This window comes from Aedes albopictus, chromosome 1 (genome assembly GCF_035046485.1).
Source record: "Aedes albopictus strain Foshan chromosome 1, AalbF5, whole genome shotgun sequence".
In the NCBI taxonomy this organism is placed as follows: Eukaryota; Metazoa; Arthropoda; class Insecta; order Diptera; family Culicidae; genus Aedes; species Aedes albopictus.
Window position 1 is genome coordinate 332,051,091 of NC_085136.1, and position 27,856 is coordinate 332,078,946.

Genomic DNA, 27,856 nt, shown 5'->3' on the forward strand with positions numbered 1-27,856 from the left:
GAGGTTTTGCACGAACTTCAAGTGATGGGAAGGCAATATTGTTCAGGACTACGAGCACTATCGAGTTTCGAATTTCACCACCATGTTGTGATAGTGTACACATTACTTGATTTTGATGGGCTTCTTCTTCTTCTTCTTGGCGTAACGTCCTCACTGGGACAAAGCCTGCTTCTCAGCTTAGTGTTCTATGAGCACTTCCACAGTTATTAACTGAGAGCTTCCTCAGTCAATGACCATTTTGCATGTGTATATCGTGTGGCAGGCACGAAGATACTCTATGCCCAAGGAAGTCAAGGAAGTTTCCTTTACGAAAAGATCCTGGACCGACCGGGAATCGAACCCGTCACCCTCAGCATAGTCATGCTGAATACCCGTGCGTTTACCACCTCGGCTATATGGGCCCTATAAGTATTTATTAATAAATACTTATAAGAATTTCACCAAGATTTTCTTAAGGAGTTCTCCAAGAATTCTTCCAGGAATTTCTTCAAAAGCTCCATTTAGAATTTCGTCAGGAATTTCCCTACATAGATCGAAAAAAGAATGTAAAAATGTGTGGCATATGATGCACATGATTGGAGCGTGGGATATCACAGAAGTTTACATGACATATCATGTAAATGTCATAAAATATCATGTAAACTTACATTATATTTCATGTAATTCAGCATGACTCTGAGTATTTACATGACATATAACGCAAATTTACATGAAATGTCATGTAAACCATCATAACAGTAAGTTTACATGACTAAAATGAAGTTTACATGACGTGTAAATCTTATTATTTTTATCTGTGTAGTATTTCCTCTACGAATTCTTTTCTCCAGGGATTTTCTACAGGAATTAAATAGAAGATTTATTCGAAAAATTCGAAAAATACACAGAAAGAAAATTTGAATATTAAGTAAGCCGTAATGATGGATATCACAGAAAATGGCATCATGTAATCAAAAATCAAGCATAAAATTGAACGTTTGATCATGTACATGCATCGTTTAACGATAATAATTGAAAAATATACAACCTTGGCCTTTATTCCACTCTGCGCTTTGAAATTTTAGCTAACGTTGGCTGAAATTTACACGAACTACGTGTGATCAGCACAGCCGCTGACGGCGACCGCAGCAGCAGTCAGCCATATTGCGAAGTGTGTGTTTTCATTTCGCGAGGAATAATTTGGAAACAATCACTTAATTTATTAATTTAGAGCTGATAATTCATGATTTAGTTCTATGTTTGTTAATTTATAGTGTGTTTACAAAACAGTGACATTCGTGTTGTCCCTTGAGGAAGTGGCTGAAGTGCAGAAAGTGTTTAAAAATGAGAATGCCGTGGCAGTAGCAGATGCCACTTGGACGGGATTTCCATTGCATTGAAAGTGTGAGATGCAAAATCATATTAAAACTTAATAAATACATCCACTTGTCATGTAGAAGCGTATTTTTTTCCTTCAACTGCGTGAGACTTTCCCCAAAATTGAAACATATTGGCGTCTTCCAAAAAGGAAAAAGATATCTCGGTTCATCCACTTCGCATTTTTTTCTGGTTGGCTTTTGTTTACTAGTAGGCAACGAACTATGAATCCAAACGATGAAATTTACACGATGACTAAAATTCACACCTGCAATCAAAACAGCACATGTAAATTTTAACACCAGCAGGATTCTACGCTAACCTTGGCATTCCCTTTATGTGCATTATATGTTGCGTAAATTTACCCGAATTTTTGATACTGTGTAGTTAATCACTCTATGGTTGGCTTTTCATTTATTTATTGTCGTCAATCAAACGTAGACCAGTTTCAATACATTTCATGCTTAATATCTATTTATACATATTTTATAGTTATAATTGTTATTAGTTCAATTTTTTTATCATTCTACATATAAAGGCTACATCTATCTGCTATTTTATTTAGCTTCTACGATTTCGAATGTTTTGAAAATGTTTCTTCAACTGCGTTCTAGTCATATTTAGGTCAATCATTTCACAATGCCGATTATAAGTGTACATCATTTGATTTAACGGTCCATATTTTGCATAATCAGCATGATGACGTTCCGCTGTAAACAAATTTCTCTCACGTAGGTGCCGGCTGGGAGCATAAAAATTTAATTTGGACAATAATTCAGGTGAATCAGTACGCTGTGAGACAATATCAGTAACAAACGATAGCATAGCGTAGTCACGTCGTTCTTTCAATGTCTGAATGTTGATCAGCAAACAACGTGCTTCGTATGAAGGCAGAGGAAATACTGTCCATCCTAACTTACGTAGTGCGTACAATAGAAACTGCTTCTGAATTGACTCTATGCGTTCTTCATATTTTTTCATGTAAGGAGACCAAACAACGCTGCAATACTCTAATATTGATCTCACATACGCAATGTATAATGTTTTTATAGTGTATGGATCCTGAAAGTTATAACCAAAACGTTTTATAAACGATAACATATTATATGCTCTATGGATAATTGTATTATAATGTTCTACAAACGTTAATTTTGTGTCTAAAATTATACCCAAATCTCTTATTTTTGCACATTTTTCAACAATTTGATTGCCTAGATTTATTGAGACATCTGATGGACATCGTTTTCTACTGTACGTTATATGATTGCACTTTTTTACATTTAATTCCAATAAACTTTTAGAGCACCATACATGGAATATTTGAATTTCATTCATAAATACATCGGCGTCATCTTTATTTCTAATTTCTAGGAACAGCTTCATGTCATCAGCATATATAAGAACATTTAGTTTTTTTAGTATAAAGGAGATATCGTTAACGTATAAAATAAAAAGAAGAGGCCCCAAGTGTGAACCTTGAGGAACTCCAGATGTGACATTAATTGGTTTTGATTTTTTCTCATTGAATCGCACTATTTGTTGACGATCAGTTAGATAAGACTTGATCCAGCTGAGGAGCCCCGTTGCAATTCCCATCTTTTCAAGCTTGTAAATCAACATAGGAATGTCCAGTCTATCGAATGCTTTGCTGAAGTCAGTGTAGAGAGCTTCCACATGATTACCGTTTTCCATTGCATTCAAAGAGTAATTGACAAACTCAAGCAGGTTAGTGGCTGTTGAACGGCCTTTGAAGAAGCCATGTTGAGAATTAGTTATTCTATTTTTTATCTGAACGAAAACATTTCTGTTGATGATCGATTCAAATAGTTTTGGTATGCATGAAATAATAGCAATTCCACGATAATTTCGAACATCACATTTTTTACCAGACTTATAAATGGGTATTAGGAAAGATTTTTTCCATTCCATCGGGAATTTACCAGATTCCAGCGACATGTTAAATTACCAAAATAATGGAGTTGTAAGTTCAACTGCTAATGGTTTTAAGAAAGATGGAGGAATTCCGTCTGGTCCAGAACCTTTTGTGATATCTAGGTCATTTAATCTAGCAAAAATGTCTTTAACATTAATGTGACTAACACTAACATCGTTTGGAAAATCAGGAAAATAAGAAAAGTATTCAAAATCACGATCATTATCTGAAAAATTTGTGTAAGTTTCTTGGAAGAATGATGCAAAAAGGTTGCAAATGTCTTCTGAATTATGTCCTTCTTTTCCGTCTAATGTCATTTTGGCCGGAAAACTGGCTGACTATAACTTGGATTTAACATAATTGAAAAAGTTCTTTGGACATGACTTAATTTCACTTTCAGTTTTTGCATTATAATCAGAAAGAGCAGAAGACATTGCTGTATTAAGTTGATTGCAAATGTTCAAATACTTCATTAAATTTTCTTGATTTTCGTATTTTCTATATGTTTTATGAGCCTTCTGCTTTCGATTTTTCAAATTGAGAATTTGTTTGTTAAACCAAATTGGATTTTTGGAATTGTAATTTCGTCGCTTTTTCGTAAGCGGAACTTCTTCTTGAATAATACCCGATAATATTTCGTAAAAAATTCCCACAGCGCAATCAATACTTTGTTGACTCCTTAAAATAGATTGCCAGTTTGTCCTATTTAATTTAGCCTTGATATTGTCAAAGTTTGCTTTGTTGAAATCCAATACATTTTCATATTCACATTCGATGGGAATGCTATTACTATGTACAAATACAGAGTACTCAATTGCCGTATGAAATACTTCGTTTTTCCATAGCGGTGCAAGAGATTCAATTACACAGAAATCTTCGTGTGTGTTTGTCAGTAAAAAATCTAAGAAATTGTTTTGTTCGTTTTTCACGTGATTTATTTGATTAAGACCTAGAAAGGCAATTTTCTCAAAAATAAATTGTAATGTATCATTGTCACCAATAACTGGCAATAAAATACTCTCATTTTCTGCATCAGGAATAAAGTCTGCATCACGCTGATTAAAGTCACCATATATGTGTATTTTATATTCAGGAGGAAGCCGAGACACAATTTCATCGGCTGTTTGAAAGAACTTTTCATAAGTTGATTTGCATGCTTGATCAGGTGGGAAATAAACTGAGGCGAAAATGTGAGTTTCACCATCAATATTAGTTTTGACCCACACGTGTTCGAACTCTTTAAATTTTGGTGAAATTATATGTTCCGAATTATACTTAGTTAAGATTGCAATGAGTACTCCTCCTCCAGATTGTCTTTGGCTTAATACTAGATCACGGTCGTCTCTAAACACGTTATAATCGCTACCAAAAGCTTCCTCGTTTTTGACACTGTCACTCCAGCTAGTTTCAGTGCCCAGTATAACTGAATAATTTGAACTCAATATATTTTTATGAATTGCATTCAACTTTGATGCGCTACTCATACGATTAAAGTTTTGGCAATAGATAACTATTTCAGTAGCAGGTGAGTTCTTAGTAAACGATGATAGCTTGTCAATTTCAGAAATTACATGATTATTATTATTAATTATTGGTAATTGTTCATTAACAGTTAAAATACCATCAATATTCATTTCACTATCGTCATTATGTAAATTAGTAACAATACATCTGCTACATGTAAATATACTATTGTTACCTTCATCTAGGGAATGCGTCAAATCTAGTGAAAACACTGACAGCAACAGGGTCTGTTCACTCGTGGTTCTGGATGAACGTCGGTGGTGCGGATACCGTTAACATGCACTGGTGTGGCTGCAGCATTTCTATAAGAGGTCTTTGGACTATCTTCGGTCTGGTTATATTATAAGCGGGGTGGTACTATTTCATCTGACGTTCCAACACGTGGTTTAAGTCTTCTTCTTCCCAGAAGCTTCTGAAATCGCTTCCCAGAAGCTTCTAAAATAGCTAGTAGCTCTAAAAGCTACTGAAAGAACCTCCCAGAAGCATATAAAGGAGCTTCCCTGAGGCTTCTGAAAGTGCGTCTCAGCTACTTAAAGAACTTTCCAGAAGCTTCTGAGAGAGCTTCCCCGAAGCTTCTGAAAAAGCTTCCCAGAATCTAGTGAAAGAGCTTCCCGGAAAATTCTGAAAGCGTTTTCTAAGCTTTTGAAAGTGCTACTCAGAAGCTTCAGACAGATCTTCCCGGGAGCTTCTGAATGAGATTCCCATAAGCTTCTGAAAAAGTTTCCCAGAAGTTTTTGAAAAAGCTTCTCAGAAGCTTCTGAAAGAGCTTCCCAGAAGCTACTGGAACAGCTTCCCAGAAAATTCTGAAAGCGTTTTCTAAGCTTTCGAAAGTGCTACCCAGAAGCTTCTGACAGAGCTTCGCTGAAGCTTATGCGAGAGCTTCCTAAAAGCTTCTAAAAGAGCTTCAGCGAAGCTTCTGAAGGAGCTTCTTAGAAGCTTCTGAAAGAGCCTTTCAGAAGCTTCTGAAAAAGCCTTTCAGAAGCTTCTGAAAGAGCTTCCCACTCTCAGAAGCTTTTGGAAGAACTTACCAGAAGCTTATGAAAAAGTTTCCTAGTAGCCTATGCAAGGGATTTCCAAAATCTTTTCAAACAGCTTTCATCTTATAAGTCGAATAAAATAGTACCACCCCGCTTATAATTTAACATGACTGAAAAGCCAACCATAGGGGGATAGCTCTGCCAATTCTTCGATCGTTTCCACAATCAGTTTTAGGTAATTTCGAAAATCCTCTAATCCATTCCAAACTCAGATTTCTTTTTGCAGTCATGCTTTCTGAATCTTGTGTTGGAATTCTGCTTCAGGAAATTCTCTGTATACTCCTCCAGTGTTTTTTTTCAGAAACTTCTCCGGGGATTCCCTCAGTCATTTTTTCAGCAATATTTCTAGAAGATTCTCAACAGATTCTTCTTGAAGTTCCTCAAGAGGGTTTCCCAGAAGATCCGCATACATTCCTCCTTGGGGAATATATTGAGCTCCTTTTTAAGGGATTCTTTTAGAAAGTTTGATGACGCTTTCAAGAATTCTTACAGTTTTGTTTTTAATTTCTGCTGCCAAATATTCCTTCAAAAATTCCTGTAGGGATTTCTTTGGACTTTTGTCCACTAATATGTACCTTTCAGACATTGATCAAGAACTTCTTTCACGATTTCCTTTAGAAGTATTTTTACGAGTTCTTCCAGGGTTTACTTCAGAACATGCTCTAGGAATCCCCTTCAAAAATTTATTTAGAGATTTATTCAAGAATTCCTCTAGTATCTTTGCAATTTCTGCATGGTTTTCTACAGAATTTATTTCTAGAGTTCCTCCAAAAAGTGCTCCGAGTTTTAATATAGAAATTCCTCAAGGGTGTCCTTTACAGATTTTCCCTAAAAAGTCCTCCAGAAATGTTTCCTACAATTCCTCCAAAAGCTTCTCATATAATTTATCAAGGAATGTCCTCAGAGACATATCAAGAAGTTCTTTTACGTACCATGGATACACAGTTATGGATCACACACGGTTACGGATCAATTTGATGTTTACGATCGTATGTTGCAGCTTAGCATGACATGGAGTGGCATAGTATAGTGTTTATGCTATGAAGACTATGCTAAGTTATGCAATGTTGTGCAGTGAGGCGACATTTGGCCGTAAACATCGAGTTCATCCGTAACCGTGTGTGATCCATAACTGTGTATCCACGGTATTCCCCAGGATTTTTTCCAGGAACCTCTACAACTACAACTTCAGAAACTACTTCCGAGAATTTTGTTCTAGAATCTCTTTGTTTCAAGAATTTCCAGGAGCATATCCAGCGGTTCCATTACAAATTTCTTAAAATATTTTTTGAACAATCATTCCAGTATTTTTATGTGATTTCATAAAGGACTTTGGAAGAAATCCGTGGACGAATATCTAAAAAAAATTCTGCGGGAATATCTGAAGGAATTCCAGGAGATATTTTTGAGGGAACCGCATGAGTTATGTGAAAAAACAACCTTCCAGAAATATCTTCAGCAACCCATGACGAAATTTTCCAACGGATTCCTGGAGGATGCCTTGGAAGAATTTCGAAAAGAATCGCTGTGAAATATTTGAAAATTCTGAAAAAAACCTATGCAAACATTTTTGAGGGAATCCCTTGCTAACATTCTTGAAGAAATACTTAAACTACTGAATGAGTCTCAGGAGGTATGTATTTCTGAAGGAGAAGTTATAGAAGAAATCCATGGAGGAGTTTGCAAAAGAAAGCTTGGAGTACACAGTATCAAAAATTCGGGTAAATTTACGCAACATATAATGCACATAAAGGGAATGCCAAGGTTAGCGTAGAATCCTGCTGGTGTTAAAATTTACATGTGCTGTTTTGATTGCAGGTGTGAATTTTAGTCATCGTGTAAATTTCATCGTTTGGATTCATAGTTCGTTGCCTACTAGTAAACAAAAGCCAACCAGAAAAAAATGCGAAGTGGATGAACCGAGATATCTTTTTCCTTTTTGGAAGACGCCAATATGTTTCAATTTTGGGGAAAGTCTCACGCAGTTGAAGGAAAAAAATACGCTTCTACATGACAAGTGGATGTATTTATTAAGTTTTAATATGATTTTGCATCTCACACTTTCAATGCAATGGAAATCCCGTCCAAGTGGCATCTGCTACTGCCACGGCATTCTCATTTTTAAACACTTTCTGCACTTCAGCCACTTCCTCAAGGGACAACACGAATGTCACTGTTTTGTAAACACACTATAAATTAACAAACATAGAACTAAATCATGAATTATCAGCTCTAAATTAATAAATTAAGTGATTGTTTCCAAATTATTCCTCGCGAAATGAAAACACACACTTCGCAATATGGCTGACTGCTGCTGCGGTCGCCGTCAGCGGCTGTGCTGATCACACGTAGTTCGTGTAAATTTCAGCCAACGTTAGCTAAAATTTCAAAGCGCAGAGTGGAATAAAGGCCAAGGTTGTATATTTTTCAATTATTATCGTTAAACGATGCATGTACATGATCAAACGTTCAATTTTATGCTTGATTTTTGATTACATGATGCCATTTTCTGTGATATCCATCATTACGGCTTACTTAATATTCAAATTTTCTTTCTGTGTAAAACAACGAAACAGTGAGGACATGTTCGACAATAACACTGTATCTTTAGAATAAACTCAGGAGTTAACATTTTCCTTATTTCCTTAAAGTTCTTGTAGTTTCCAATTAGAACTCAAAACATAATCTTCGCCTGAAACCTTTTCGAGCCTCATCAGTACACATGGCTTTTATCATCGTTCGTTAATCGTTATCCATTCGCACCGCACTTCTGCAGCTGACGCATCCAGCACCGCCGATATTGGCCAGCTGCCATTAGAATTGGCCGCACACGAAAATTACTTCGCCCACGGGCTTTTCCGGCTTTGGAAAATAATTAATGCAAAAATCGCTCGAAACAATTAACCCAACCATTGGCCATAAATTTCTGCGCTCTCCACTTCACGGACCGCCGCAACTCCCGGACCATCAGCCAGCAACGCGTTCCAGACCAATCATCCACGGTTCCTTCGCATCATGAATATATAAGAGCATTATAATTGGCTCACAAACCGATTCCGAACCGACCGGTGTTGGCGCGGCGCGAAGATCTGTTCTTCTCCCGTCTCCGGACGCGCAATCATACATATTCCAGAAAGTGCACTAAATCAAAAAACAAGAAGCGAATCCGGGCAGGATATGCACCTTCACCACCGCCATCATCATCGCCGCGCAACCGTTCGCACAGGTTCCAATCTTTGATTGAACTCGTCGTCGACGTCGTCGTCATCATCATTCCGCAAAACTTATTAAATTCAGCCCAACCCCATTGTCAATTTTTCATCTAATTTATGTGCATCATCAGCGGCTCCGCGAAACAGAACACGGCATTCGCAACATGTTCGTTCTGAGCGCAGCAGCATCCCGCAGCATAAGCGGCAACCTGTACAAATGGTAGCTTTTGTTGTGCGACCATGGAATACACTTTTTACAGTATGGAGCATTTCCAGTTCAACGTACGAATAAGGCAGACGCGGGCTAGGATAGAAATATACTTCGTCATATTAAAAAAAAAAAAAAGACAATTACACCGTCTTCAGCCAGAGGCCGCGCACAGACTGAACATTACTAACATAAGACAACCGACAACACATGTAACACCCAGTGGCCCAGTGGAGAATTTTCCGTTTGACGAAAAGTTTTCCCCGACTGGAGCGGGAATCGAACCCACACTCCGAGGCTTACGAGACACCTAAAAGATTGACGCCGCTAACCACTCGGCCACGAAGCCCGCTGCGCTAATTCCCGTCATATCAGATGGGAAACAGCTAATAATCACAAATATTCCAACTTACCTTTGCCAATAATGCCTCATCAGATGGAAGCAAAAAGAATATAGACTACCAATAACCTTCATCTATTGCACTGGAAATCGAATAATTACGTGGAACTTCTGAACAACCTCACGTTTCAATTTCACAGCAGTCACGAGGTGATTTTTTTCTCGTTTTGCGAACGACGAAGACAACCGCACCAAATCAGCAGCTAGCCGAATTGTTCTTGCATACGTTTTTCACAACATCGTTTTTCACAACCACAGAGAAGGACAGTGTGTAGCAGGTTTCTCAGTGCACTCTGTCTACTACATCGGATTCTGCGTGGATCACAAGGTAGGCGATAATTTACACCATGTTATCACAGACTAGCTCTTCTCCAAACGTTGATCAAGTTCGCAGGGGAACGCTACGAAACTGTCCTGCTTTGGCATCACGAATCCATTCGTCTATCAGGGAATAGCTCCACGACGCTACAGTGCCTCGAAAAACGTATGAACAAGGACGAAAGACTTCCCATAACGTTGTGGGAAAATGCCGATATATGGCTGATGGTTCTCGATGAGAATCGCCCAGCGCAGCGACCCGATACACTGCACGTCCGACGTGGTCGAACGCTGACCGAAGAGAGAGGAAGAGTCGTGGCCTGCTGTGATCTCGATAGCGTAGGCGTTACCACGGTTGGAGACTGTGCGTGCGTTATCAATTGCCTATTGACATATTGAGGGACAAGAATCTAAACACACTGAGAGAATCTAATTGTCAGATATAAACCACACAGAAAAGATGACAGATCAACTGACCACAGGCTACATTCGAAAGCTACCTGAACAATCACAACCCGTTTAATATCTCCCAGTATTTTTGTTAACCCATCCAAATGAACCTGGAACGGTTAGAATAGTCTGGGATGCGGTGTCCAAGTCTTTCAGAGTAGCATTGAACTCCGCTCTGTTGAAGAGTCCTGTTACAATCTCTGTTCGTTATTCACCGTACTGATACGCTTCCGTGAGTAGTGAGCATCCTATATAGCACTGACAGGTGGCATACACAAGATGTGTTACCATGTATTCATTCGACAGGAGGATGAACAGGGCCAGCGATTCTATTGGGAAGATGAGGACAGATAAGTTTTACTGTATACACGTCATGTGTGCCATGACATTCGGTGCTCATAGTTACCCTAGTATCACCCAGTAGGCTCGTAAGCGTCGACACCGAAGAGCATTTGCGGAGAAAATAAGGTTTGTGCACTCGTGGGGTGGATTCGAAACTCTTAACTGGACCACGGTGTACAGAAGAAGGTGATATATTCCCGAAATCTGACAGCTTTTTGATGACGTAGTTCAAATCGCTCATATGTGATCTAGTACTCCACACCAATTTGATCAATGTGAAAACGATAAGAACGACGTCACATGTTTACATCCAAAATAGATGTTTACATAGGTTACTAGCCTGCCTTGTGATATTTATGCCGTGAACTGGACCAGTGACTCGCAACTCGTTTTGGAGGCCCTACGTGGCACTAACGCCGAGGAAAACAGTTTGATCCTCTCGTCAGAAATGACGGCCGAAAAGGAGCTTGGAATGATGGGATGTACAGCTACTGACTAGGCTACTGACTATTTCGCCAACAAAGTCGGTTGTAATCGCTATATCAAAGATTTCTGGGGATGGCTCCACCAGCCTACGAAACGAGAAGTTCTCCGGGTTCTTATGACTATATTTGACCCTCTTCGACTCATCTTACGCTTTCTAATGTTCCTCAAGATCCTGCTACAAGAATTCTGGGATGGGACACCCAATTCAATGGCAACGTCTTCCTTCACCAAAAGGTGTAGTTGACTGCAAGTCCTGTGCAAGTCAAGCACGTACCAAGTACCACGATGCGACCCAAGAATGCTCCGATACAACAACTTTCAGCTACACACCTTCGTTGACGGAAGCATGACTGCTGCATGCTACTTGAGATTCGTCCGATATTAGGCCGTCTAGTGCTGTCTAGGAGCCACCAAAACAAGGGTAATTCCTTAACGATATCACTCAAGTCTGAGACTCCAGCTCAAGGCAGCGGTTATTGGTACAAGACTCTCCCAGGCAGTTCTCGATTCCTTGTCTTTCAAAGTCAGCAAGTGCGGCTCTACCACTTGGACTCCAGGATCGTGATTTGCTGGCTGTCTTCGGACCACCGTCTTTGTTCACCTTTCGTTAATTGTCGAGTGAGCAAAATCCTGGAAGCTACAGAGTAGAATCAGTGGCGTTGGATTCAGACAAAGTTTAATTTGACGAATTGGGTGAAATTTCTTGACATGACTCCAGAATCCAATCCGTGATAAAAGTAAGACAGATATCGATCTTCATCCACATCTGCTACTACATCTGCATTTTACCTTGCCTTGAATGAACTCCGTCAGAGGTATTGCATACCCCGGCATCGTGCAACCCACGCGAAAGTACGCTACAACTGTAAGACCAAGAACTACCGTGCCGCTCCGGAGTCCCCTATGATGGCTGAACTCCTTAAACAAAGATGGAGAGATGCAGAAGTTTGGCGGAACCGAGGCGACCTGGAAGCTCAACACGTCAGCAGCTCCCTACAGCAATGGGGTGTTGGGTAACCTTCTGAAGTTCTGACCGAGATCGAACACACCGTCAACTCTCTAATCAGCGCTTGCTCTAACCCGAAACCCTTCCTCCTCGATTCATTCGATGCAATAAAATCGCTGTGTCTAGCCTAGTCGGCATCGGAATGTTACTCCGACGAACCTGAACGATGTCCCAACAGCTAGCCAACTAGTTCTGGAAGCGCTGGCTAACCAACTACTTGCCGAAGATCACCCACAGAACTAAGTGGTACGCCGACATGAAACCAATAGCGGTCGAATTGGTATTGCTAATCGTTGATCGGGAGGTACCCCATGAGTACTGCCCGAAGGGCAAGATCATCGCTACCAGTGTCAGTCAAAAGGATAGCAGGATCAGGTCAGCGAATAAGCAGACTGCAGCGCAGTTATACGAACGCCCCGTAGCCAAGCTGACCTTATTGGATGTATATACGATACGACCAGTGAATCAAAATTCAACCATCGCGCAACACTAACGACAATGTCGCAACCTGAATTTGTTGCGACATTCTACCCAATGCGACATAGCTCTATCCCAATTTGAAAAAAATGGGATAAGGATCAAGCAGCACGAGTTTAAAGATTTTAAAGCCTTGCATTGTGATTTTCGAGCGATAACTTCGAGTCAGTAAACACAGCAACGCTGCTGAAGATGTATCATCAAAAAGTTTCGATTTTGGGTTGGTAATAATTGATTATTCACGAGTTGAAAAGTACGCAACTAATTCAGCTTCCGTTTTGTCTGCAACAAAAATTTTCGGGATCATGTCATTATCTGTTACCAGTTGGGATAAAGAGTAATCGCTGCGCCTTCTTTGTTGCTTGTTTTGTGCCTCTTTTGTCTGACAATTGGGTTGTTTAGTGAATAAAATATTGCTATTTTCTATAGCCTAATCGAAAGAGCTCATTTTTCTGAGTATAACGTGATTTAATTGGATTCCAATATCTTTGTTTTGATGGATAAATTAACAAAACAGTTTTAATTTTCGTGGATAGAATGACAGTTCAATCGATAAAGTGACAGTTCGACCCGAACAAAAAAATTTCCCCATACAAACTTTAAATGAATTTTAAAAATAGTTCCCGGACTCCAAAAATTATGAAATTTTGGATTTCGACTAATTTTTGGGCGGAGAATCCGATTATGAAATAATCCGGATACCCCTAAAGAACCCAATTCCCTTCACTGGATACGACAAACCGTAAGCCGCTGAAGTATCGTCGTACAAGGGGGGATTGTTGACTACGCCTTTGGCGTAGAAGCGCGCCTGCATCCAAAATTCCCAACACAACCGTTTGACTGGAGTACATACATACACTTCACTTGATCACGCAGTAATCTACGCCACATACGAAAAAGAGGGGATTGGAAAACGGGCGCATTGGAGAAACGCGAGAAGCTGGCAGATCAGCGACGAATTGATTCAAAACCAGGAGATAAATGCTAGGCTGGCTAGGTATCGTCCACCGAGGATCCAGAATCTTTGACAAAGCATGAGTTGTGGGCCAGCGTGGAGCAGTGGCATTAGACGGTGACCAGTCTACCAGCCAACGGATACTTGATACTGAAGACGGCGGGATCGTCAATGCAGATCTTCAACCACTTCGACGGACTGGATTTGGATACGAGCAGATGCCAGCCAACAGATCGGAGTGCTCACCGGAAAAACTTTCACGTTGTGCCAAGCGAATATTTATTTATCTATTTATTTATTTATTTATTTATTTATTTATTCGAAATTCAACGGACCCCTTTTGGTCTAATTGAACTATTACTAACCTATCTAAAAAATTACAATTTCAGCTAAATTGATAATTCACACGCTCACAGTTATCAGATGGACAATACAATCACAAAATGACAAATTACCAAACTTCAATACAACGTGTAACCAAAACTAGACGACGCATCGTTCCTATTATGTGAGTTACAGTGGCTCCCAATAATTGTTGTGAAACTCCCTGAAGTGCAATCCGCGAGGCCAAGAGGACGGTAGTAGCACTGTTCGTTTCAGGCGCACGTTGATTCCAACTTTGAACGAAACAAACGGCATCGAACAAGAATCCTTCCAAGCTGGAACTAGTCTCTTTACTATAACGTCATCAGTTGATAAAGCTTCGCAGACCAATTTCAACACTTCTCGCTCAGTCACGTAGTTTTTAATTCTCGTCAGAAAAAGCCAAAAACGATCGTCTGTAGACTGCTGTTCCACGATACTGCTTGGAGAGCTCGTTCCTTTTGTGCCCTGCTGTATGTTAGGTAGCGTTTTCAACGACGACGATGACGACGACGACGACGACGACGCTGCGGATCGATCAACAGCCGGCGAATCCACTTTCGGTACAATACGAGAAGAGGTGGCAGTGGAAATAGCAAGCGATTGATGAATGGCAATAACTTGTTGTTTCAGAGCTTAAATTTCGCCGTCAATGCGGGTGATCACGTCGACTTTTGGTGCACTTGTTGTAGGCTCGGCTTCTTTCATCGATGCACTGCGGTTCGAACGTTGTTGTACCTTCTTATCGCTGCAAGAGTTGCACATCCACCACATATTATGAGATCGACTGTATTTTATGAGCTCTTCGTAACTCATCTTCACGCATGATGCGTGATAGACATCGGTGCAAAACCCCTCGCATCCAATAGAGTTGAGGCCTGGGGCAATAACTAGCGAGCATTGTTTGCAGGTTGAAAGTTTGTCATCCATATTGACTAGTGCAGGCACAATACCGGAGACGATTGATGTTAATTGCAATTCCAGGATAATGCAAGTATTAACACGAGAAACTTCTACACTTTCAGGAGCGCGATCGAACAAAAAGTAAATAATTGTACTGGCAACAAATTTTTGGATGGTTTAACACACAATATTTCGACGATATTCGCAGCAATCAAGAGTTTGCTAGACAGTATATCAACGCACACACACACACACGCACGCTGATTATATCAGCGGAGTGGTTCTCATTGAAGTTGAGTGGCTGAGAGGACGCTGATAGGTTTTGGAGTTCATCCAGATTCGCTGGGCCTCGCCTTGCAATGCTATGGCGGAGTATGGAAAAACTTGAGTACTCAGGGAACAACTCTTCAGGGAACGTGATCCGGACATGGCAACAAGAACCTTATGGATTTCGTGGACAAAGTCTGGGGGTTCGGCGGCAGGAAGAGCTCCGGCTGGGCATTTTTTCTGGAGAAAGCTTGAATCACGCCAGATTTGACGCCGGACCAGTCTACCATTTTTATTTGGTAAGTAGATCGGTCCAATAGGTCCAAATAATCCTCGAGAAATGTCGAGGATTGTTCACAACGTCTACGTGGTTTAATTTGTCGGTAGAAGTAGCTGATTGTGTTTGGCAAACTCAGTTGACTACACACATTTTCCAACGTCCTGGGGAATCTGAGCAGAATCGGGTAGTAAGCTGCCACGGCTGCCATAATCGGACTTCGGAAGGGATATCTTCGAGAACTTCGGCGGAGTTCGAAACCCACTTCTTCACGCACGACCGGCCTGATGAGCAGTGTGTCGTTGAGGGAATGGCCCGATGTCGTTTTACAAGAGGTGTCAAATACTACCTTCTTCTTCGTGGTGGTACTCGACTGCTTGAACATGGGATTGTGCGGAAGGAGCAGTGCGGAACAGTGTTGTGTACCGGTTTGTTGAGGCGCTTCACATGCCCAAAGCGCTCGTGATCCTACAGAAACTGGTGATAGACGGATTTCATGCTGGAATCTCGTTCAAAGCGGTGTTCTCAACCGAGGAATCGACGTTCGGCAATGGATTCTCGAAATCTCTCTGGAAGGCGTGAATCCAGGTTATCTGTTTTGGGTAAGCGGACTACGTATCGCCCCCTTTGGGTCGTGGACGTGGTTGCAGCACAGAACTCCTCGTAGGCTTTCTCGAACGTAAGTGAAGGGATTGTTTGGATTTTTTTTTTGTTTTCCAAAAACAAAATGGATGGGATAGGGAAAGGGAAGGTAAGGGAATAGGGTCGACATAATCGCATAAGCGTACCACAACGGGTTCAAACAGCGCCCTGAAAAGGGCACTGTAAAAAACGCATAAAGCGTAAAGTAAGCCTATAGCTACTTGCCACAACGGGTTCAAAACAACAGAACAGCCTGAAGATTCAGGCTTCTTAGGTCAGTTTTACTTAATCAAGTGTTTACCGAGTACTCGGAAACGCAGTTGCGTAAAAACTGGGTAGTTACATATCAAATGATTCAAAGTTCCACAGTCGGATTCTCAGCTAAGATATACAAATGAAGCAGCCTGTTGAGGCTTGTGATGGACAAAATCATAAGTAGGAAAACCACATTGAGCTATCTCAATTGCGTTTCTGCTACGAGATTCCTCAAAATTCATGGCAAGACTCCCACATGGGGGCATCCACAAACACTCACTTTCCTAATCGCTGCTTGACGTAATGCCGAGAAGAGATGTTGGTTTTTAAGCATTTGGTAAATCCAATAGGAGGCAATCAGTGAAGTACTAGATTGAAAGTAGTGAGCTGGATTTTTGTATGGTGAGATGATCGAATCTCCATTTCTGCAATGAAATGGTGCAAACAGCGTGGGTTATATGATTTCTTGCCTAATTTGATGCTGTTTGAGCAAAAGTTTGGGTAACTGTGCTGTTGAAGTTGCAAGAAAAAATAATACAACAACAAAGATACCCAAACTTTTGCTCAACCAGCATCAAATTAGGCAAGAAATCATATAACCCACGCTGTTTGCACCATTTCATTGCAGAAATGGAGAATCGATCATCTCACCATACAAAAATCCAGCTCACTACTTTCAATCTAGTACTTCACTGATTGCCTCCTATTGGAAATCATTGAAAGATAAATAGGACAATTCATGCGGCTTCCAATATGGAATCGAAAGGTACGTGTTCAAAAGTATCTTGGAAACCCGAAAAAACACCCAAACAAAATTGTTTTTGAATGAATGCGTTTCCGATATCGTAAACAACATTGTGTAAACAAATCACAGTGGACTTTCCATTTTGGTAAGCATGTTGGTGCCCATGGAGAGGCATGTTTGCTAGAAAAACATCACGGGTGTGATGTTCGACAAAGCGTGCTAATCATTTCAAAAGAAAGAGGTCAAATTGATAGGTTTGATCTTCATACGAAGACATTATCCACTTACGGAATAAACTTGACAGTATAATCCCACCAAGATTTGGGAATGGCAAGGCTGCAAACAAGTAGTTTTATCAAAACATTTTGGGGCTCGAGGCATGACACGCAAGATTGTCATTTCAATTTTACTAGAAGTAGCAAACATCGGGTCAAACGCAAAATGCGGAACCATATTGGTGTTAATTAATACATTACATCTACATAGAAATCCTCCCTACGAAAGTAAGGTTCTTGGACCTAAGTTGTTCTTTTATGCTGAAGATTGATCTGAGCTGTCTTAACCATAGCCACTACCCAATAGCGTGGTTCAAAAAATCGTTTTTGCTCCACACCGCTTATTCGATTCGTAATCAGATTCTGAGCCTTCTCCCGAAAATTGAGCTGATTTGGTGGAAAATTGAGAGTGCACAAGCCCTTCAAAGTTTGTATGGGAATTACTATGGGAAAAAGATGTTTTTCATTCAATTGACCGTAGCATTTCTCCAAGTACCCTAGAGAGTTAGTTGACCCTTGATTCTCCTAGGCTACTCTATCAGCTACAACTTTGCCGAAGACCACATTCAAATCGGACGCCTCATTAATTAATTATTGATTATTGTCCAGAATGAAAATCTTTGATCATGATGGTTACACTATTCGATGGGCATCACTGCAATTTGCCTTGAAACATAGTAGCCATGATTTCTGTGTGCTATCTTTGGCGCCATGTGCAGCAATGTTGCCTGCTGGGAAGGTAAAAGATCACTGTTAAGGTTTCTCCAGTTGGATAAAAATCGATAATTAATTGATCAGACGTCCGATTTGAATGTGGTCTTCGGTAAAGTTCTAGGTGATAGAGTAGCCGAGGAGAGCCAAGGGTCAACTTACACTCTAGGGCACCTGGGGAAATGCTACGGTCAATTAAATGAAAAACGTCCTTTTCCCATAGTAATTCCCATACAAACTTTGAAGGGCTTGTGCACTCTCAATTTTCCACCAAATCCGATCAATTTTTGGTAGAAGGCTTAGAATCTAGTTACGAATCAAATAAGCGGTGTGGAGCAAAAACGATTTTTTGAACCACGCTACTACCCAAGCTAGGCACCATCAAACTCTTACAATCACAACACAAGAAAAAAGAGCAACGATAAAAACCAATTCGGTATCGATTGAAGAGTGCCAGAGACGAACATACACAGAGGACACTGTGAAGAACGCATAATGCGAAGAGCCATATAGGTTATAATTAAAGCTAATAAACAACATACTAATAATCCCACCCTTATTGAGCCTCGCAGTTGAGGCTTAAGAAGGATAGCAGATTATCTCGGAGAAACACAAGGTCAACTGCATCATTGCTCCGGTTAGCGCAGTAAGGGCAGAATACTGTGGAGGGCGCCCTAGTACTCCACAGGCTCCGTTTGTAGTTAGGTTTTTATTAGACCCCCCTAACCATTCATTCTTTGGCACGGTAAGCATAAAGCCGCATAACACCATGAATTAGGGGTCACCTGTTTAGTGGACTCTTACCACTGGATCAGGCGATCCGTAGTGTTATTCTTAGCCAATTGAGACAACCGCTACCGACACTACACAGCTATCTAGGCTGATCGGGAAAAGAAGTTAACATTGATGGTCAACTTCCAAACTAGCCCGAACAGCCTGCAAACATTTTGGCCCTTGGACCGAAGCGGAAAGAACAGACATTGTAGGTATCGTGGGGTTTCGACGTCTCAACGATAGTGAACAAACGTTTACCAGGCTGAGATGAATCGAGGAGCAACATGTGGTGATGAACGCTACAGGTACGACAGGGGAACAGCGATGTGCTAGAACCGCTTGGGAACGCGGCGAGATGACGGATGCCACGAACTTGAGGTTCCGACCTCGCTGATACAGAAATATTGCACTTTGGACAATCTTTGGATTTATTGCGAGCAAGTGGGTGCTGCAGGAACGCACTCTGATTTTACGCTTTTGACATTACTGGACGTGCGGTGACGACGCGGGTCACTGTGATTGGTGACGCCTACTTGATTGTTTGATGTGCCAGTTCAAAATATTGTCAAAAAACTCACACATGAAAGAGTGCTGTATTCGACGTCTTCTTCATGGATAGAATTTTTTGCAACTTCTCATCGTAATAGGCCATTTTACCTCACGCAAATCTGACAGGAAAAGGCCTACTTTCCCACACCAAATAAACAGTGCTGTAATGGTTCATTACAGCACTGATTTGCGTTGCGTAATGAACCATTACAGCACTGTTTTCAGTTTTGATCAACTTGTTGATGCTTTCTGGACGCAGGTTTGAAAAATTATGACAACTGCACAGTATAACCTGTTATGATCAGACTTCCTTAATCATGGCTATGAACATCAGTGTGCAGTCTGATGAAAAAGTTTAGTTATAATCCTCAAGTGGTAATTTATGAAGGTGCAAAAAACGTTGTACGCAACTCGGTGCAGAACTCGATTTTTACAGCACTCGTCGTAATTATCCAACTCGGCAAGCCTCGTTGTGTGTGATGTGCGACTCGTGCTGTAAAAATCTTCATTCTGCACCTTGTTGCGTAAACTACTATTCCAGTCTCGTTCGGAAAGCTGGTGGATCGAGCTTGTAGGGCAATATGTTGAGTAAAGAAGTGTCCCTGTGTTGGACGGGTTCTTTCAGAATGGCAAGGATCTCATCGATGAACCTCGTCCACAAGCTCGTGAAGGCTGTCGGTGGACTCCTTTTTGGCAGCTGGGAGGTCGTAGCTGTTTTGTTTCAAGGAAACGTCAGTTATCATTCCGTTTTAATAAAAAATTCCACACGACAGAAATTTGCTGAAAAATTTATACAGTTGTCTCGGTACCAGAGAGGAAATAGTAGTTTACGCAACAAGGTGCAGAATGAAGATTTTTACAGCACGAGTTGTACACTTATCCAACGAGGCTTGCCGAGTTGGATAAGTGCGACGAGTGCTGTAAAATCGAGTTCTGCACCGAGATGCGTACAACGTTTTTTGCAATTTCATAAATTACCACTTGAGGATAGTTTTTAACAAAACTTTTTCATGAAACTGCACACTGATGCTCATAGCCATGTTTAAGAAAGTCTGATCATAGCAGGTTATACTGTGCAGTTGTCACAATTTTCCAAATCTGCGTACAGAAAGCATCAAGAAGTTGATCAAAACTGCAAAAAGTGCTGTAATGGTTCATCAACGCAAATCAGTGCTGTAATGAACCATTACAGCACTGATAATTCGGTGTGGGAAAGTAGGCCTTTTCCTGTCAGATTTGCGTGAGGTAAAACAGCCTATTACGATGAGAAATTGCAAAAACAGTTGGATTTGATTGTTCAGGTCATAAATTTATTGTTTTTACTTCACTTCTAAACTTGAATTTCTCAGAATAAATAATTAAATAATAAATAATTTCAATTCTACCTAAGCTTCCGACTCTTTTCTTACATCATTCCTATATGGGAGGTGGTTAACTCTTCAAAATCTCGCACAGAAGTCGAAATCCTTCTTGCACTTCTTGGTGGTGGCCTTGATCTCTTCGGCAACGACTTCCAGACAGTTCTCGATCCGCTTGCTGATGACTTCCAACGCATCAACCAGCTGTTCACCGGCCTTCTTCAGATCCTCCCGGGCGCGGGACTTCTTGTGGTCGAAAACGTTGGAGAACTATAAGAGATAAAATGGGTTGTTAAAATACTATGCTACAGATCACGACGCAAGTTTGAACTTACCCTGTGGTAGCACTGGTCAGTACCGCTGTTGCAGACCATCAGTTGGTTGACGATGTTGACGGCGTTGTCCTTGGCCTGAGTCAACGCTTGTTGTCCACTGGTAGAAAGTCCGTTGAGGTTGTTGCTCTCCCCGCTGACGCATTGTGCCAAACGGCTGAGCGAGTTGCTTGGACCCATCAGCTTGGGTATTTGTTTCAGGGCACAATCGGAAGCGGTCTGGTGGTTGAAACTGGCCGCGGCCTTATCGGTGATGTGCGTGGCAGCCTGGGCGATCTCCAGTCCGGACTTGCGCGTTTGCTTGATGATTTCGGAGGCGATGTCCAGTTCGACTTCGTTGATGCTGGATGCTATCTTACGGAGATATTCCCTGTGGACGTAATCGCTGTAGGCGGCAAGGAAATCGAACAGCTTGCTGAGAAGCCTGTGGTGCCACTTGGTCGGGTTGGACGTTATTGAGGAATAGGCCTGGTTCAGCTGCGTAACAGTCATTTGGGCGAACTTGCCGAGTTTGGATTTGAGGCCCTCCAGGCCACTGTTGAGCTGCTTGGAAACAGAGCTTAGAGAAGATCCACTCAATGCCAGCGATTTGTGAACGGACTTCTGGATAGTGATGGCTAGAGTTCTGGTGGTGATGACTTCTTGAATTGCTTTCGCAAGGGTTTGAACGGCGTTGGCGATACCCTCGATGGCAGCTGCCCAATCGTCGATCACAGTTTGAAGATCCAGGCCATGGTGGTAGTGGGTGTTGATTGGTTCTGATTCTTCATGACGTCCAGGTTGGTCGAATGAGAATGGACCAGCAGACGCCCGATCTCGTTTCGGCTTGAAGATTTTGAGATTCAACACTTTCCGTACAATATCTTCCAGGGCGTTTTCGATATCCGAGAGTTGAGCTGGTTTGATCTTGCCCTCCAGACTTCTGAGAACTCTTTTGATCTCTCTGACGGATCGTTCCACTTTTTCCAACAACTCCGACAACGGATCTTCAGGGCCCCGATTTCTAGTGATTCTGTCGGAAACTGCTCCGGAGACCTCGGTGAACAGAGTATTCACTACCGTGATGGCTTCCGTGACTAGCGTCCGGATGATCGTAAGGACCCCAGTTTTATCGTAGACTTCTTCAGCTGCCGCTGCCTTCAGGGCATCTGTCAGCATGCTCGACGCTTTTACTATGGCTGACGCCGCCTTGTCGCTGATAATCGGTATGGGAATACGATTGTGATCATGGTCATGATCTTCGCCATGATGACCATTGTGGCCCCCGTGGTGGTTTTCGTGTCCATGGCCGTGTTCATGTTCATTGCCGTGCTGGTTTTCGTGGTGATTCCAGTGCTGACCACCCTGTGAACTTCCTTGCTGTTGAGTTGTCTGTACATTACCTTGCTGTTGGCTTGTTTGTGAGTTTCCTTGCTGGTGATTTCCCTGCCAATTGCCTTGCTGGTGATTTCCTTGTTGTTGAGTTGTCTGTTGATTGGTCTGTGAATTCACTGGCTGTTGATTTCCTTGTTGTTGATTTGTCTGTGAATTTCCTTGCTGGTGATTTCCTTGCTGGTGATTTCCTTGCTGATGATTTCCTTGCCAATTTCCTTGTTGTTGAGTTGTCTGTTGATTGGTCTGTGAATTCACTGGCTGTTGATTTCCTTGTTGTTGATTTGTCTGTGAATTCCCCTGCTGGTGATTTCCTTGCTGATGATTTCCTTGCTGATGATTTCCTTGCCAATTTCCTTGTTGTTGAGTTGTCTGTTGATTGGTCTGTGATTGCTGTTGATTGGTCTGTGAATTCACTGACTGTTGATTTCCTTGTTGTTGATTTGACTGTGAGTTTCCTTGCTGGCTTGGACGTGTATTACTTTGCTGACCTGTCTGTGTGTTTCCTTGCTGTTGATTTCCCTGTAAATTTCCTTGCTGTTGATTGGTCTGTGAATTCACTGGCTGTTGATTTCCTTGTTGTTGATTTGTCTGAGGATTTCCTTGTTGTTGAGTTGTCTGTACATTTCCTTGCTGTTGATTGGTCTGCGAATTCACTGGCTGTTGATTTCCCTGTTGTTGATTTGTCTGAGGATTTCCTTGTTGTTGAGTTGTCTGTACGTTTCCTTGCTGTTGATTTCCTTGTTGCTGATTTGTCGGTGAATTTACTTGCTGTTGATTTCCCTGTGAATTAACCTGCTGTTGAGTTCCTTGTTGTTGGTTTGTCTGTGAACTTCCTGGTTGTTGATTTGTTTGTGGATTTCCTTGCTGTGGCCGTGAATTTCCTTGCTGCTGATTTGCTTGCTGGCTCGCCTGTGAGTTTACTTGCTGCTGATTTACCTGCGAAGTCACTTGCTGCTGATTTGCCTGCGAATTCGCTTGCTGCTGATTTCCTTGCTGACTTGGACGTGAGTTTCCTTGCTGATTGGCCTGTGGATTTCCTTGCTGTTGAGTTGCTTGCAGCAGGACTGCCTGTTGATTAACCGGCGTGATTTCTAGCTGATTGCCTTGCGGTGCTGATTGCCTGCGGTTCCCGGTTTGACTTTGATCTGCATATTGATTCCAGTGCTGATTCCAGCTTACACTCCAATGTTGCGGATTCCTGCGATCAGCCTGCGCAACAACCACTATCCCCACCAACACTACCGAAAACATCACCGACAGCCTCATCTTGCAGCTGCTTTCACTCTGCAGGACACACCACGTCGAACTGACGACAGAACTGGCAAACCGGGCCAATTTTATACGTTCCAAATTTTGGCAATACCAGAGGTCGCAAATTTCTAAAAATCAAGAAAACAACGAACGCCAATATCAGCACCCCCAGTAAAAACTAAGATAAATGTGGATTACCGACTAACGCATAGATTAAACTTTCCGCGGTGATGTACCGGGCGAGCGGCTAACATTTCAACTTTCTACGGCAGATGGATCGAGGAACGGGGGGTGAAATGAACACGGTGAAATAGTATTAAACGGTTTCTCGTCATTCGTTCTATGAGAGGTATTGTGATATTGAGAAAAACAATTAGTATTATTTAATTTGTCTATAAATAGATTTAATGTTTTTGCTTCACTTCTAAGTTTGAATCTCTCGAAATAAATAATAAATATTCAGTAATAAATAATTACATTCCTTAATAGACTTTCGACTCTTTTCTTACAACTTACTAAATGGGATGGAACACCCGATCAAAACCTCGCACAGAAGTCGAAATCCTTCTTGCACTTCTTGGTGGTGGTTTTGATCTCCTCGGCAACGACTTCCAGACAGTTCTCGATCCGCTTGCCGATGGTTTGCAGCGCGTCGGCGATTTGTTCACCGGCGTTCTTCAAATCCTCCCGGGCCCGGGACTTTTTGTGGTCGAACACGTTCGTGAACTGGAAAACGGAAGATAAAGAGGTTAATTATTATACTGTAAGATAGAAAAAACTCCTCATTTGCACACCGATACGGGTTTTAATATATGACGTCTACATTGATGTCTGTGTTAGGGAACGATTTACATATATTGTAGCTAATCGTAACCCGAAATAGCCTGAATGTAGGCTTTTATAATGCAGCTGCATTTCAAAAGTCTTCTTTACGATTGAGCGCTACAAATGTTTAGTGAACATTCATACGATCATACGATGAATTCTTAAACTCACCCTCTGGTAACAATCGTCAGTTCCGCTGTTGCAGACCGTCAGTTGGTTAACGATGTTAGCGGCGTTGTCCTTGGCCTGAGTCAGCATCTGTTGTCCACGGGTGTGGAGTCCGTAGAGGTTGTTGATCTCCCCGCTTACGCACTGGGCCAACCGACTGATCGAGTTGGTTGAGCCCATCAGCTTGGTGATCTGCTTCAGAGCACAGTCCGTAGAGGCTTTGTGGTTGAAACTGGCCGCGGCCTTATCGGAGATGTGAGTGGCAGCCTGGGCGATCTCCAGTCCGGACTTGCGCGTTTGCTTGATGATCTCGGAGACAATATCCTGTTCGACTTCGTTGATGGTGGATGCTATCTTTCGTAGATATTCCCTGTGGACGTAATCACTGTAGGCAGCTAGAAATTCGTAGAGTTTGTTCAGAAGCCTGTGGTGCCACTTGGTCGGGTTGGACGTAATTGATGAATACGCTTGGTTTAGCTGCGTAACAGTCATTTGAGCAAACTGGCCGAGTTTGGTCTTGAGGCTCTCCAGACCGCTGTTGAGCTGCTTTGAAACCGAGCTAAGATAGGATCCACTTATAGCAAGCGATTTGTGAATCGACTTTTGAACAGTGATGGCTAGTGTTCTGGTAGTGATGACCTTCTGTACTGCTGTCGCAAAGGTTTTCATGGAGTTAGCGATGCTCTCGATGGCAGTTGCCCAATCTTCGATCACCGTTGTAAGATCCAGGCCATGATGGTAATGGGTGCTGATTGGTTCCGTTTCTTGATGATGCCCTTTCGCCCTGAAGATTTTGAGATCCGACACCTTCTGTGCAATATCTTCTATGGCGTTTTCGATATCGGATAGTTCAGATGGTTTGACCTTGCCCTCCATACTTCTTAGGACTATCTTGAACTCTCTGACGGCTTGTGCCACTTTGTCCATCAACTCCGACAATGGATCGTCAGGGCCCCGATTCCTGGTGATTCTATCGGAAACTGCTCCGGAGACCTCGGTGAACAGAGTATTCATCGTCGTAATGGCATCCATGAGTAACGCCCGTAGGATCGTAAGGACTCCCGTCTTATCGTAGACCTCTTCGGCTGATGCTGCCTTCAGGGCATCTGTCAGCATGCTCGATGCTTGTACGATGGCTGACGCAGCTTTATCGCTGATAATCGGTATGGGAATCCTGTTGTCATCATGACCCCCGTGATGATTCCCATGATGACCGCCGTGTTCATTCCCATGATTTCCGTTGTGTCCTCCGTGTTGATTCCCATGATTTCCGTTGTGTCCTCCGTGTTGATTCCCATGCTGTCCGTGATGGCCTCCTTGTTCATTTCCATGATTTCCGTGATGACCTCCTTGTTCATTTCCATGACTTCCGTTATGTGGTCCGTTTCCATTCGTATGATTGCCGTGGTGTCCTCCGTGCTCATTCCCATGATTTCCGTGATGTCCTCCGTGTTCATTTCCATGATTACCGTGATGGCCTCCTTGTTGATTTCCATGATTACCGTGATGTCCTCCATGCTCATTGCCATGATTAACATGATGACCTCCTTGTACGCCGCAAGGGACCAATTTATAGTTCGCAGTGGTGGCATTGTGTACCCAACACGGACCTTCTTGTTCATTTCCATGATTACCATGATGACCTTCTTGTCCATTTCCATGATTTCCATGATGTCCTCCGTGTTCATTTCCATGATTTCCGTGATGACCTTGTCCACTTCCATGATTTCCGTGATGTCCTTCGTGTTCGTTGCCATTACCATGATGACCTCCTTGTCCATTTCCATGATTTCCGTGATGTCCTCCGTGTTCATTGCCATGATTTCCGTGATGTCCCTCGTGTTCATTTCCATGATTTCCGTGATGTCCTTCGTGTTCGTTGCTATTACCGTGATGACCTCCTTGTTCATTTCCATGATTACCGTGATGGCCTCCGTGTTCATTTCCATGATTTCCGTGATGACCTCCTTGTACGCCGCAAGGAATCAACCTATAGTTCGCTGTGGTGGCATTATGTACCCAACACAGACCTCCTTGTTCATTTCCATGATTACCGTGATGACCTCCTTGTCCATTTCCGTGATTTCCGTGATGTCCTTCGTGTTCATTTCCATGGTTTCCGTGATGTCCTTCGTGTTCGCTGCCATTACCGTGATGGCCTCCTTGTTCATTTCCATGATTACCGTGATGACCTCCTTGTCCATTTCCATGATTTCCGTGATGTCCTTCGTGTTCATTTCCATGATGACCTCCTTGTACGCCGCAAGGGATCAACTTAAAGTTCGCAGTGGTGGCATTATGTACCCAACACGGGCCTCCTTGTTCATTTCCATGATTACCGTGATGACCTCCTTGTCCATTTCCATGATTTTCGTGATGACCTCCTTGTTCATTTCCATGATTACCGTGGTGACCTCCTTGTCCATTTCCTTGATTGCCATGATGACCGCCTTGTTCATTTCCATGATTTTCGTGATGTCCTTCGTGTTCATTGCCATGATTTCCGTGATGACCTCCGTGTTCATTTCCATGATTACCGTGATGTCCTTCGTGTTCGTTGCCATGATTTCCGTTATGTTCTCCATGCTCATTGCCGTGTCCATTTCCATGATTACCGTGATGACCTCCGTGTTCATTGCCGTGTTGATTTCCGTACTGATTCCAGAGCTGAGTCCAGCCTATACTCCAACCTTGATTTCCATTTTGACCGCTGCTTTCTCGATCACCGCCGTCACGATCACTTGGGGAAGCCTGTGAAACCACCACAAGCCCCACTAACACTATCGAAAACACCACCGTCGCCGCTAGCTGCATCTTGCTGCGTTCACTCTGAAGGACACGCCACTTGGAACTGATAACAGCACTGGCATACCGGGTCGATTTTATACGTTTCGAAATTTCGGCAAGTGTGCGGATTTGACTGCAGATTTCTAAAAAAACAAACCAAGCCAAGCCCCCAAATCAGGACCCCCACTAAAATGCTAAGATTGATGTGGATTACCACGTCAAATGCATAGAATCACGAGTCTCTGTGGTGGATGTACCTGGCGGGCGCCTAGGGAATCCCCAGCCAATGACATCCG

General features: G+C 42.2%; 2 protein-coding genes across 4 annotated transcripts; both read right to left on the minus strand.

Moving 5' to 3' along the window:
• Positions 1-20,766: 20,766 nt before the first annotated feature.
• Positions 20,767-24,085, minus strand: LOC115264075 (uncharacterized). Its single transcript, XM_062850773.1, has 2 exons — positions 21,159-24,085; positions 20,767-21,093 (listed from the first exon to the last, which is right to left on the minus strand). Exons 1-2 carry the CDS (start codon positions 23,793-23,795, stop codon positions 20,905-20,907), a joined length of 2,826 nt encoding a protein of 941 aa, XP_062706757.1. The 5' UTR covers positions 23,796-24,085; the 3' UTR covers positions 20,767-20,904.
• Positions 24,086-24,165: 80 nt separating this feature from the next.
• On the minus strand, positions 24,166-27,650 carry LOC109413336 (hornerin-like). Of its 3 annotated transcripts, none has more exons than XM_062850783.1 (3): positions 27,023-27,650; positions 24,777-26,965; positions 24,166-24,506 (listed from the first exon to the last, which is right to left on the minus strand). In XM_062850783.1, the coding sequence occupies exons 1-3, from the start codon at positions 27,585-27,587 to the stop codon at positions 24,318-24,320; spliced, it is 2,943 nt and encodes a 980-aa protein (XP_062706767.1). In that variant the 5' UTR covers positions 27,588-27,650; the 3' UTR covers positions 24,166-24,317. The 3 variants fall into 3 exon arrangements, with proteins under 3 accessions (XP_062706767.1, XP_062706775.1, XP_029723239.2); XM_062850791.1 differs by having other exon boundaries at positions 24,777-27,121; positions 27,398-27,649; XM_029867379.2 differs by having other exon boundaries at positions 24,777-27,650.
• Between the last annotated feature and the right edge of the window lie 206 nt (positions 27,651-27,856).